Genomic DNA, 13,638 nt, shown 5'->3' with positions numbered 1-13,638 from the left:
CTGGTGTATATTATTACTCACAGCTGCTTGTCACCGGGGGGGGTGCAGTGGTGCAGCGAGTTTGGCCGGGTCCTGCTCTCTGGTGGGTGTGGGGTTCAAGTCCCGCTTTTGGGGTGCCTTGTGACGGACTGGCGTCCCATCCAGGGTGTGCCCCTTCCCCCTCCAGCCCTGTGCCCCGTGTTGCCGGGTTAGGCTCTGGTTCGCCTCAACCCGGCTTGGGACAAGCAGCTTCAGACTCTGTGTGCGCTTGCCAGGAGTTCTGTGTCAGTAGCTCAAATTTTTGATATATATAATTACGAAAATGTAAAAGACCAGTCATGTTGGCTCTTAAAAAAAAAAAAATTTAAATATTTAAAAACACTGGTTGAGCTATACCAAATTTCTCTGAGTACTTCACTAAATGCTTTTTTTAAAATACGTATTTTAATGGATGCTACTACGTTTTGAGGGTAACCCTGTAGAATATTCTTCCGTTTGACTTTTTCTTTTCAAAGATGATTTAATGAATCTGAGGCGACTTAAAATAGTAGGCTGCTACGGAAGGTAATGGCTAACAATGGTGTCCCATGTGATAGAAAAGTTAACACTTGTTTGATGAAGCTCATTGATACTGTTCACAGGCCTCATTGTCCTTCCTCCCTTTACAGTTTCCCTGGAACCTGCAGCAAGATCCTGAGCTCCATTTCACAGCTACAGACAAAAGCTTGTCATTTCCCGCTCAGGTGCGGAATAAGACAGATTGGTGTCCAAACCCTACAGTGCAGTGTTGCATTCTAAAGCCTTTAAAGCACCTGTAGCCTGTTAAAACTTAAAAAGGATTGTCAAGAAGTCATAATTCTTTGGATCTGCTTGTCCACACAACAGCCAGCATTGTTAAATTGTGAAATATTAGACTGTAGCATGTCCAAGCAATTAATGTCCAATGGAATTATGCTTTCTTTGTGTAAAATGGAGAACTTCTTGAAGATGTGTTCTCCTCAGTCTGTGTCCATGATCTGTTGAATAAAATATGACTGCATGGCACAATGCAGTCTGCTTCCTGAACCCAAACACAAAAGCACATCTGTCATCTAAGGCCCCCAAATAAACGAGACCACTGTCTGAAATGGTAATGTTCCTCCAAGTCGGGAGTTCGGGATTCCAGTCTGTGCTCACTGGAAGAAGTGGATGTTTGTTAAAAACCGAATGTCTGCGATGAAGCTGAAGACATGAATGTCAGTTCTACGCATAGTTTCAGACGTGGGCTTGAACTGGGAAACCTTTTGTAGGCGTAAGCAAAATTGCAATCAGGGCGGAATTTTGTTTTTGTTGACTGTTGGGGGAAAAATGCAATAACACTAAACCTTTTTTGCTGATGACAAGCTGTTGATTATAAATTTAATATACAGGTTGATGACAACGGAGGTTTTTCATCAGATACTTTTCAAAATATGAACATAACTAAGTTAAAACCTGTAGAAATTACAACCATATGAAATATATGAGCTAGATTAAAACCACATGAATACCCTTCTGCCAATGAAATAGCAGTAAAATAGCTGATAGATGGCTGCTCTTCACCTCCGAACACTGAGCGTGCCATTTTTAATGAATTTTCTCTGCCTTCCAAACAGGTTTGTCCGGCAGCATCGTGTTTAGATGGTATTCACACACAGCCCGTGTGCCTGATACCCTAAGCTGCCTGTTTGACTGACAAAAACAGCAATACTCCATTTACAAAACAGTTACATGCAGGAGTGAGTACATGAGAGGAGTTGAAAAACCTGTTTGGATCACATGGGTGTTTCCACACTGGACTTTGAGCAAGACCATTTCTGCTTTCCAAACCTCCTTACTGGGAGACCTTACTTTGTTCTTCTCTCAAAAACATGGTCCACCATTAATGTTCTAATAGGCTATATTTACTGATACTCTTTATCAATGATGGCAGTTTAATTGGAAACTACAGGATCACCTACCTATTTTCTACAAGGACAAAACAGTCAGTGATCAAGGTGATCGAAGAACCTTTTGCACAAATGGCCGTAAGAAGATGCACACTGATTTTTACAGCTTTTTTTTTTTTTTTTAACACAGTACACTCGAATTGTGGGAAACATCTTTTTCATAGTACTAATGTGACCTCTAAACATTCCTGTGTAAATCTGGACTTTGTGCGTGTTTGCAGTCATGAGGTTTACAACGAGTAGTAAATATATTCATCTTTCAGTGGTATTTTTATGACAAAGCAGAGTCAGGAATGGAGATGACACACGGAAAGGTATGCTACTCCTGCCGAACAGGTTTTCCACCAGCTTTCCTTTATCCTCACCCACTGACTCGTAATAGTGACGTTGCTGTTTCAGGGTTTGCTGGAAAGAAAAGCCTTACCTGCCCCTCCATTTTAGTACAGCCCCTGCAATATCTTACCGATCTCTCAGAGGCCCACAGTTTCTAGCCCTGCAGGCTCCCTGTGGGATCACTGGGTTATTTACGAGACAGGTCACTTGCCACCCTCAGATGCCCATTTCCCATAAAAGTTGTATATAAGCCATAAGCAGGTCCTTTGGTAGATATACAGCTCTGCAGGAGATCTCTGTGGCCTGAAGCTCTGCAGGAGGAGGTGGGGGAATGATTGTCATGGTCGTAAACATATAAAAGAAATATAAATTACAGTATTGGTATCCCGGCGGTCCCCGTGAGCTCTGCTAAACTTCCATAATTCACATGCCATGGATCACTGTCAGCGTCACTGTGGTGTCACACCCCACTCCTGTCGAGTCCCTGGAACCCCGTTGGTAGTGGGGGTCACTCACTGTCCTTGGCTTGGCAAGCCTTGGGGTAGCACAGCGAGGAAATTCTGGGGAGTCGCGCAGAACCAGTAAAGTGACCACACTTACTGTCCCTATCCTATGCCCCGACCCCCGCCGTGGGATTTACGCTAATACGTAGCCCAAGCGCGCTGATAACGTTCCCACGGCCGTCGCTTCACCTTCGTCTCACACCCGTCGTTGTCGTGACGCTATGTTCTGTCTGCAACCAAAACAGTTCGCGAAGTTCTTAGATACTTCGATATTTCGACAGCACTAGACCACTAATGCACTTGTCCATTTTTCTTATGTAAATCACGCGTTTGCAGCTCTCAAGTCGAATGAACGGGAACTTTTAAGTGCTTTTCACTGCAACGTTTTTCACACGCACGCCACCACGTCCGACGTCGTAGACCGGCGGTCGCTTTTGACAGCCTCTTTCAACATGTTGCTCCACGCGACATCGCTCGTGACACTGACTGAACTTGTGTCGAAGTGAAAGGCCGAACGCGCGTGTCCGCCGCACCGGCGTCTCCTTCCATTCCTCTGAGAGCTCAGCGGTTTACTTTGCTGACTGACATCCAATCAGCAAGAGGGGATCGAACATGTCGATCGCCGCCGCGTCGCGCTCCTGTGCCAAGTGCGGGTGTCTATAAGAGGCCGTGCTGTAGCACAGTCCCGAGCTAGGCACTGTGCTGAGCTGTGCTAAACTGTGCTGATTGCGTCACGGCGCTGCGGAGCCCCCGTGCTGTCCATCCCACACATACACACTCTCTCTCTCTCGCTCACTCACTCACTCATGGCCACAGTGAGGGAGAAAGCGGCAGCCCTCAGTGTGTCCCCGGCGGCGCTCGGCCCCCAGCGCAGAGCACCAGGTAACTCACCTCTCTTGGTCAATGAGAACAGCACTAACTGGACACACAGGCGGTGTTTCACGGCGCGACGTTGTTTCTTCTAATCCCTGCAATCGGGTCTCTTTGTAGTGATCGTTTATTATATCAGCGAGGACGGATGGCGGCTTACCAAAAAAAAGAACGCTGCCACTTTGACTAAGCTTTATTAAAAGGGTTGTCAGTGGAAATATTGGCCTTTTCTCAGTTATACTGCACGTACTTTAATTTTTTGAAAACGTTTCTCCGTGTGTGTTACTTTAAAAACAGGTTAGTCTACTTGAGTGAGGTAAAGTTTCGACGAATCCTTACTATCTGTGTGAGTGTAAATGAGCTCATGACATGTGGGTTTTTAGGACGCGGCTGAGGGGGTAATTTTTTTCTATTCTAATACTGAGAGGGTATTTTTACCGTGAACGAGTACAGAAGTGTGTGTAGAAGACCGGGCTTTTCGTGTAAAACACAGATGCTGTGGAGTTCGTGTGGCTCCGTCCACTCCTGCTCTGTACTGGTGAGGCAGCGCGCGCGCTCTCTCTCTCTCTCTCTCTCTCTCTCTCTCTCCTTGTGCGCGCGCGCGCTCTCCGCGTGCGCTGCCTGGCGGTCTCCGCGGAGCCCCGGTGCTCCTCGCTCGCCCTTTTTCCTGCTCCTGTTGTGCAAACACACGCTCTGTTGTTACCCTCGGCCGAACACTAATTCCCAGCAAGAGACCAGCGTGAGGGAAGCACTCCCACTGGGGATGCTGTGGGACTAGGAATAAAGAAACGCTGCTTCTTATAAGGAAGGGTGTTTGTTCGAATCCCACTCCTCCTGCGTTCTTACGGCTGAAGGCAGGGTCGGAGCAGGCTGCTGCTGTATAAACAGGTAAACCAGCACGAAGTTGATCAGTATACAAAGTTGGCATTGTGAATCACAAGGTGTCGGCTCAGTAATAACATTATTATTGTGGAAAAGATGGATATTGATTGCGTATTGACATTGTCCTCAGTTCTGTTAACGTTTTTATAGCTGTTGTATGGACCCCCCCTGGATTTTTCCCAATTACAAATGTTAGTAGTGCATTATGTCCATCCCCTGACTGCCTGGCTGTTGTCTCTAAATTAATCTCTTTGCTAGCAAGTTCATTTTTGTCACCTTTCCTATTACAAGTATATTCTGTACATTTTGACTCAAAGTTGATTTATAATGGCTGTGATTTGGGCCTTAATTTAACATTACAGTATAATTCATATTTGTTTGAGTCCCTCAGTGTTGATGTTGTGCAACATTCTGTAAGTGGAATTTCCTTGTGGAAAATTACCTGTTGAACTAAATGAAATTCTTCCTCTGCTGCCCATATCAAAGTTAAATTCCATCTTGATATTTCTTTCCCTGAGGGGGTGCGGTGGCGCAGTGGGTTGGACCGCAGTCCTACTCTCCGGTGGGTCTGGGGTTCAAGTCCCGCCTGGGGTGCCTTGTGACGGACTGGCGTCCCGTCCTGGGTGTGTCCCCTTCCCCCTCTGGCCTTACGCCCTGTGTTGCCGGGTAGGCTCCGGTTCCCCGTGACCCCGTATAGGACGAGCGGTTCTGAAAATGTGTGTGTGTGTGTGTGTGTGTGTGTGTATTTCTTTCCCTATCATGGTTTGTGCACAGGGGTTTGGCTTGAGATGTCTGATTTAGTACCATGTTCCCTCTTGAATACTCTCACTTGTTTGAAGACTTCCCCCGCAAGAAATGCGTGAAATGCAGTAATGGGCGAACGCACTGTTTTTGTATTTCATAACTGCGACCCTCAGTTTGCTTATGGTGGCTGATGCAATAAAGCCCCTTTGTGAAACAGCAAGCTATTGTTAGCTTGAACTGGGCTCATCCTTTCGAGGGAATCCTGAACCTGGGGTGGGTCTCTAATTGTATCTGCATGTGTAGCGAGTGTCTCTGATGCGAGATGCCTGGGAGACATTATTACAGTTTGTTCATTGTGTTGTGCTGGATGTTATGGACATGACAGCAAGAGATGATTAGGCCCTCTGGTACTGTTGTCTGACACTCTACACAATTAGTTCTGGCAGAGAAGGTTTCATCCTGGACTATGACAAACTTCTAATGCTTTTTGCATGTACGTTTAAATTTCTTTGTTTAGCTGATGCTTTTTTTCCGAAGCAGCTCGCAGCCTTAAGTGACTTATTAACCCATTTATGCAACTGAGTAATTTTTACTGGAGCAATTTAAGGTAAGTAGCTTGCTCAAGTGTACTACAGCTGGAGGTGGGATTCAAACCTGCAACCTTTGGGTTCAAAGCCAACAGTTCTAACCTTTATGCTACCACCTGCCCCTACAATGCTACCATATCCCTCAATATTGGAAAACCACATGTATCTTATTCATGACTCGTTCCTTATGAGTCAAAACCAAAACGAATGCCTTTTTTAATCACTCTGCTTGCCTCGTTTTAATGATTAATTCTTTACCTTTTTCACAATCAGATAATGGGATGGCCAACAAACCATTCCGGGCGACGTTCATTTGGAGCAGCATCATCAACAGCCTACATACGAGCGTGGAGGTGAAGCGAAGGCGCCACAACCTCAAGTTCCACAATGACTGCTTCCTTGGCTCGGAGGCTGTGGATGTCATCCTGGCCCACCTCATCCAGAACAAGTTCTACGGGGAGGCTGAGATTCCCCGGGCCAAGGTTGTGCGCGTGTGCCAGGCTCTAATGGACCGCAAGGTGTTTGAGCCAGTGGGTACCAAGGTGTTTGGCAAGGAGAAGAAGCGTGCCGCATTTGAGGATAGCAGCTGCAGTCTTTACAGATTTCCAAATACTCAGGCTCCCTCTACGAACAATCACGAAAGTGGATATCACTCTTCCGGTACTCCGAGAACAATCTACACCACGCCATGCCATGCAGGGTATGGTACTCTGATTCAGTTTCTTTACTGATGAGGTTTGCATGTCTTCCTAACCTTCTTACCAATCTGTAGCTAAAGCATCTACCATTTGGGAACATTGTCAATGACCTTTGTTTCACTGTCAGGAAGGTTTCTTCAATAGCCAGACTTTACAGCCTCCTGAGGAACTTCCCTTTAAATGAGTTCTTATAAATGGATTCCCTGAGGTTTGATTTGAAGGATGGACTAAGATGGTTTTGGTATTCTTGCATGCGTCGTCTGGCTGTCTCTGTGACATCATTCATCTGGCTTTGTGCAAATATTGAAGCGCTTTTGTTCATTCAGTCTGTAGGCTTTGGCAGCAGATCCTGATGGGGGAACTGTGCTGTAAACCTAGCTGTAGTTGTCCTGCTGAATACACAACCTTTTTATGGTTTTTAGACACACACACACTGTCTGAAACCGCTTGTCCCAAGCGGGGTCGCGGCGAGTCGGAGCCTAACCTGGCAACACAGGGTGCAAAAAAAAAAAACTGAAGTTTTCAGTGACTGCTGATGTTCAGACAGGGTTCCAGCTGTATCCACCCTGAAGAGGATGGAGATTTTGATTTTCAGATTCATCTGTGGAAACATCTAGTAGTGCAGTGGTTAGAGCTGCTGCCTTTGGACCCAAAAGTTGCAGGTTTTAATCCCACCCCCAACTGTAGCATCCTTGAGTAAGGTACTTGTCCCAAATTGCTTCAGTAAAATTGCCTAGCTGTATAAATGGGTAAATTTTTGTAAGTTGCTTTGGAGAAAAAGTCAGCTAAAGGAATAAATGTGAATGTCATGTGTAACAGATGCTGCGGGTTTCTTTCGCCGACCTCTGGATGAAGTGATGGCTAAATTGGGTAGAATGTGATCCTACATGTACTCCAAAATTCCAGAGCCACTTTAAGGCCTGTGATGTTTTGGATGTATTTGCTCAGTTTTAACTGAATTGTTCCAGGTTTACAGTAAGCTTATTGCCCTCAGTTCTGGGGATGTAAATTGGTTTTGTTTAGGTAGAAGCCTGATGTTATCTTATGAATCCCTAGGCAAGAAGAACCGCTGTATTCAAACACTGTGCCTGTTACAAGTGACAAGTCTTTGGAGGACCTCCTGGGGAATGTGAACCTGAATCCAAACAATATGTCGCAGGTTATGAACCCTGAATTATCGGAGACATGTAAGTGTTTATTCTTCTCCATTACAGTATGTCCACTTCACCAGTTCTAGGCAACACAACAAGTAAATGTCAGTTTCCCTGCGCTTGGTTCACTGTGGCTGTGCTGCCCTGCTGCTGATACTGTAGAAAAATCAGCACAGAGGTTTACCACCCCTTCAGCTTGTGTAGTTGCTGTAAATTAAAAAAAAAAAAAAAAACACATCAGAACTGACAGCATAGTTTAGAGTTGTCTTGCAAAGGATCCAGGTTTGAATCCCACCCCCCACTGTAGTACCCTTGAGCAAGAGAGTCACCTTGAATTACTCCAATAAAAATTACTGTGCTGTATAAATGGAGTAAACTAATAGCTTGATTTACAATCCTAATGTTGTAAGTAGCTTTGGAGAAAAGATTAAACTAAATTACAGGTTATCCTCCTCAAAGTAAAATTTTGTTTATTGATGTGACTTGGCTTGTCTTCTATTGAGCATAAGACTACCACATGTGGACCACATCTTCTGCTGGGAAAAAAGAAAAAAAAAAAAAAAAACTGATTAGGGAAATAGCACACCTCTTTGTGTTAAAAACTGATATTGTTGCTGAATAAACTGTGGAGTATGAAATTCCAAACAGCCTATAACAGTCCCTAGAGAGCAATGAAATATAATGTTGCTGGCTTGTTAACCTACAACACAGCAGTGTAGTACTTTACTGCTGTTTAACACTGTTCAAGGAAAAATTTATAGTGGAGACTGCGCAAAGCAGTCTTCAACTCAATTATCTGTAGCTTTTATACGATGAAAAGATTCAGAGAAATATTAAAACAAGCATTAATGCAAAACAAGGAAGCAATTATTGGTTTAACATGTGGAAGTTCCCTAGATGTTTTATATGTGCAGGGTTAATGAAACCCTGGAGCAAGTTCAGATTTGCACCCTATCTTGAGTACTTCCAAGCAATACCCTGTGCTCTCATTATCTCACCATGTTGAGTTAAGTGCTGGCAGTGACCTTGGGGCAGAGCGGCTCATGATCTCCTGCTTCCGCAGTGGTCAGTGAAGTGTGGCAGGAGCAGACTGTGCTGCGCCTGCTGCAGCTGATCGAGCTCCCTCTGCTGGACAGCCTGTTGGAGGGGCAACAGCCCCTGGTACGCAGCACAGACAGCGATCCTGATCTCTGTACCACCAGCTACTTGGACCGGGAGATCCTCAAGGCCTTCAGTGACTCTCAGTACGTGAGAGTAGTCGGTTACCGCCATGCAACACTGTACCTTACAAAGGGTGCACCTTTGTCTGAAAGCATGTAGTTGGATCATTTTTCCCAAGGCTGCTTATCAACTGACATTGGACTAGTCTGCCTGTTTTATTTCCTCTTAAACGCTTACAAACCTTACAAACCTTTTTCTTTAGACCAGTCTACACAAATGAATTTCAGACCTGGAAATGAAATCCTGGATATTAAAGCCAGTATATCCTGGCGTGTTTGAGCCAGACTGGAATACACATGCGGACTAGTATTAAGCAATGTTCTGATGTAGGGAATAACTGTGTGCTTTCTGAGCCATGTGAAAGGCAGTGTGATTGCATGTGAGCTTCTGTCTGCCACAGGGCAGACTACTGGCTCTCGGCTGCAGTCGACTGCCTTGAGTTCCTGCCCGACCAGCTAGTGGTGGAGGTCAGTCGCGGGCTGCCCAAGTGCTCGGAGGATTCCCAGCAGTGCAAGCGGCTTCTCTTTGACATCTTAGCAAAGCATTACAGCCAGTCGCAGCAACCGCCACTACTCACCAACCGCCTGTTCGACATCCACACCGGCATCACCGAGCTGCTGGGTAAGACTGGTATCTGACTCGAATTTAAGATGATCAGGCCTTTTTAATAATTTCTGACTCTATGAATCCTCTATTTTGGCTTTGTTTATTCTAAAATGTTCCATCAAAATGGGCAAATTACATCAGTAATTAACATTAGTTATTATAACACAATTCACCTAGAGAGTTTCCCTCCATTAAGTCCTCTAATACTGTATGGCCGTCTACCTGCATTCCTTCAGCTCTTTGTGGCTGCTATGACTGTATAATTAGTGCTGGCTTCCTCAGTGTGCTCTAATTTTTAGATGCGTTTCAAGTGAATTGGTGACTGTTATTTTTTTCATTGCTCTGCTGCCAACACTGAACATAAACAAAAAAACTGTCCAAACCTGTCACCATAAAACCTTATGGGATATGTTACAATAAACTTGTGCTTACACAAAATTAATAAGCTTGTTTAGCATTATGTGTCATTTAAAAAATATAATGCAACTGACGCACCTCACGTTGATTGGTGTCTTTAAATGATCGTGTGAGTCTTTTACATTGCTCTGCTGTATAAATGTGTGAATGACTGTAGGAAGTCTATTGTAGTGCATCTGAAGCTAAATTGCATGGGATAATGAGGTCAGATAAATACTCCAAAACCATTATGCATCACTTTGGAGAAAAGAATCTGTTATAAATGTGAATGCCTCACGCTGTTCAGCTGTCCAGGGGTGTAATATACTAAGTCGGTCCCCATAAACGTGAAGAAATACTTGATTAGTTGAGGTAGGGTTTTTTTTTTTTTTTTTTTTTTTTTTTAAAAACGAAACTCCTTGTAAATTCCAATTATTATAACTTGAATGGGCAAATCTTGGGGGGGGGGGGGGGGGGGGGGTGACTTAAAGGCTCAAGTTGCTTTAGTGAGACTTTTAAACAAAAGCAGTCGCAATGTAAATCTGCTACTAGAGAACTCCGCCATTCTCCTGGTGCCGTTGTGTGAAACCCCGTTGCTTCAAATGTAAAGCAGAGCTATGTACCGTAGCTGTGCTTACGGGCCTGATCTCTCTACAGTGAATGGAAAGCTGGAACAGGCCTTGGAGGCGCTGCAGTTGTGTCTGAAGCTGCTAGATGCACAAAGTCGTGAGGAGCTGCGCAGACTCCTGTGCTTCATGGCAGCAGCTGCAGACCCACGCGAGGTCAAATTACACAGAGAGGTGAGGTTATATAGCATAGTATTTATCAGCCTGTCTGAACTAGGATTAGGCCTAGGATAGCTTTTGTTTTAATATGATCAGTCATTGTGTCACTGCTGTCAATCACTTGTAATAACTATTATAAAAAGGCCTCTAATCTGCATGTCACTCCAGCTAATATACATGTGTGCACTTCAAGTTTTCTACAGTATTTCAACAGTGATTTTAATCCGTTTCATTTCATAGATTGAGAACAGGATGGCTGTGAAACGGGCATTTTCCAGGGCCATTGTTAATAGTAAGAATCTGGCAAAAGGGAAGATGGACCTACTGGTGCTGTTCATGCTTGACAATCATGCTGATGTCTTCAAGGTGATTGGTTTTTTTTTTCCCCCTTCCACCATTGATACAAATATAAACACTTACCAGAATAAACAAGGAAAACTCAAATGCAAAGAAGCAGCTAATTTAGCTCTAAAATCAGCTTGTTTAATATACGTTTGAGAGCTACAGTTAAACATTGTATACATGGTGTTTACTTTAGATAGCGAGTGGATTTCCACTCACTACGATATGAAGGGCATAACCCTCTACCTCCTTCACATGTTTACTCTTCCAGTAAAAGCATGAGTGCAATGAGGAACCAAACATTTTGTTCCGAATATTTGCATGGTGACCGTTTTGTCCATTTCAAGTTTTACTACTTCTGCAAATCAAGCACTTAAATTTCCTTGTTAAGGGTCAGTTTAATACTAACTTTCTTTTCTAACAGATTCCTGGATCTTTGCACAAACTGGTCAGTGATAAGCTTGCAAACCTCATACAAGGAAAAGATCCAGATGCAGTAACAGGTGCTTCTCTTATAAATCAAATGTACTCAATAATGGAGTTGCGTCCCAGAGACATCCTTCTACTATTAAAATCTTTAAAGCAATTTTTACCATGAATAATTACTGTTTCCTGTTACTCCCAGGCTCTACGTTTTGTCAGCGAGTCACAGGCAAAGCTTACGTGGAAAACATTCACAAAACTACACAAGAAGAGCTCTGGGCCTTACTCAGGACTATTCATGAAAACCCAAAGCTTTCTGCCAAAGAGAAGAAACGTTTACTTGGGCAGTTTTACAAAGGACACCCAGAGATTTTCATTAAGTATTTTGAAATCAGAACTTCTTCTGTAAATGCATAATTTTACTTAAGTTAACATTTGTATATGTTGTAAAAAAAATTGTATGTAAACTACTTTGAACTGTGTACACATGTAAATCTAAACTTAAGTGCTTGAATAAAAATGCTTTTATCATGTTTTATAGTGTATGTTGTAAAATAGCAGCATAGTGGTGCAGTAGGTAGTGCATTCAGACATGGGTTTGATTGTAGTTTAGTCTGTATGGGCTGGTATGTGGTTGGGTGAGTTTCCTCCCACAATCCAAAGATGCACGTAGGTAATTTAGTGGCTTCAAGTTGCCTTTAGTGTGACTGATTGGTAAATACCCTAAACCATTCTATTTACAAGTATCTAGAATTGTAAGTTGGCTTGGATAAAAGTGTTGGCTCAATATGAATTTTGACTCAGTCCAGATATTTTTTTTTCTTTCTTCTCCCCCCGATACAGCCATTTATATGGAGAGTTTTAGTCTGAAGATGTTTGGTAGGCTTGACAAGTACAGGGTGTGACATTGTGTTTCTTAAATGATTACTACAGTTACTCATTCATAGGACAGTAGCTCCACTTCACCAACCTTTTCAATGTCCCTTTCAGTTCCCCTGAAGAAGGAAAGAATGCATGTAGAAGAAATGGTCATACTGGTCCAAATGTGGAGTCGTAGAAGAAATTCCTTAAAGACATGATAAAAGATGGCTTGTATTTTACACCCCAGGCCCCATTACACTGGCTCCTCAACCTACAAACTCAATAGAGAACAGAAGTCTTTCATAACTCATACTACTAAAGGCACTTTTATCACTAAAATTATATTTAATAAAATCTTGATACAGAAGTCCCTAAGTTCAATTTATGTATTGTTTTGTAAAAATGTCAGGTAGTGATATAACAAATTCAGAAAACACTGTTTGTGCAATAACAAGAACTTGTTCACAATTACCCATGTAATGCCTTTGCCTAATGTCACACTTGTGTACTAAGCTGCTTACAATTATCCATTTACACAAGGGGGTAATTTATACTACAGCAGTTTAGGGTTAGCACCTTTTTCAATAATTCTACAGCACTGTGGTAGCTGATAACATAGTGATTAGAGCTACTACCTTTGGACTCAAAGGGTACAGGTTCAAATCTCACCTCCAGCTGTAGTACCCTTGAGCAAGGTACTTAACACTAAATTGCTCCGGTAAAATTACCTACCTGAGTAAATGAGTGTAAGTTGCTCTGCAGAAAAATGTCAGCTAAAAGAATAAATGTGCAGTAGTCATGGATTCGAACCACTGTTATACTGCCAGCTAAAATAAGAATGCCTCTTCACACTCTATTCCTTTCAGGACTGCTGACCGACAGGTGGGTCCGACTTACAACGGGGCTACGTTTTGCAAAACGCATCGTAAAATTGAAAATATCGCAAGTTGAAAATAAATTTAATACACATAACCTACCTAACATTATTGCTTCTCATCCTTTAAATTGCAAAAGTCCAAGTTCAGTGTGATGGTCATTGGGCTTACCGCCTTCATCAAAGTCAAAGTGGCTTTACTGATTGTCATTTGTACCATAAGATATACAACTGGTACAGTATAATACAGTGAAATGAAACAAAGTTCCTCCAGGACCATGGTGCTACATAAAAAAACAATACAAAGCTACCGAGTACATTAAGTTCACATGTGCAAAACAGCACAAGACAGTACAGTAATTACTAAACAAGAAACAATAAAACAGTAAAAAACTGAAGATATTACAATATAATAA

The 13,638-nt window shown here is 43.0% G+C and overlaps 1 protein-coding gene across 1 annotated transcript; it reads left to right on the top strand.

The window, feature by feature from the left end:
• The first annotated feature begins 3,464 nt into the window (after positions 1 to 3,464).
• depdc7a (DEP domain containing 7, paralog a) lies at positions 3,465 to 11,904 on the top strand. The gene is made up of 9 exons (XM_018763293.1): positions 3,465 to 3,664; positions 6,139 to 6,565; positions 7,620 to 7,750; positions 8,778 to 8,958; positions 9,336 to 9,556; positions 10,595 to 10,737; positions 10,963 to 11,088; positions 11,489 to 11,567; positions 11,690 to 11,904. The coding sequence occupies exons 1-9, from the start codon at positions 3,589 to 3,591 to the stop codon at positions 11,902 to 11,904; spliced, it is 1,599 nt and encodes a 532-aa protein (XP_018618809.1). The 5' UTR covers positions 3,465 to 3,588.
• The last annotated feature ends 1,734 nt before the right edge of the window (positions 11,905 to 13,638 follow it).

Source organism: Scleropages formosus, chromosome 11 (assembly GCF_900964775.1).
Source record: "Scleropages formosus chromosome 11, fSclFor1.1, whole genome shotgun sequence".
In the NCBI taxonomy this organism is placed as follows: domain Eukaryota; kingdom Metazoa; phylum Chordata; class Actinopteri; order Osteoglossiformes; family Osteoglossidae; genus Scleropages; species Scleropages formosus.
Note: the sequence above shows the minus strand (reverse complement) of the source record. Positions and strands in the feature narration are given on the sequence as shown.

Bases quoted from the DNA above. Each gene is read 5' to 3' on its own strand.
- depdc7a (XM_018763293.1), top strand. From the start codon at position 3,589: ATGGCCACAGTGAGGGAGAAAGCGGCAGCCCTCAGTGTGTCCCCGGCG. The intron at 8,959-9,335 runs GTACGTGAGAGT...TGTCTGCCACAG, and splicing joins AAGGCCTTCAGTGACTCTCA to GGCAGACTACTGGCTCTCGG. The intron at 10,738-10,962 runs GTGAGGTTATAT...TTCATTTCATAG, and splicing joins AGGTCAAATTACACAGAGAG to ATTGAGAACAGGATGGCTGT.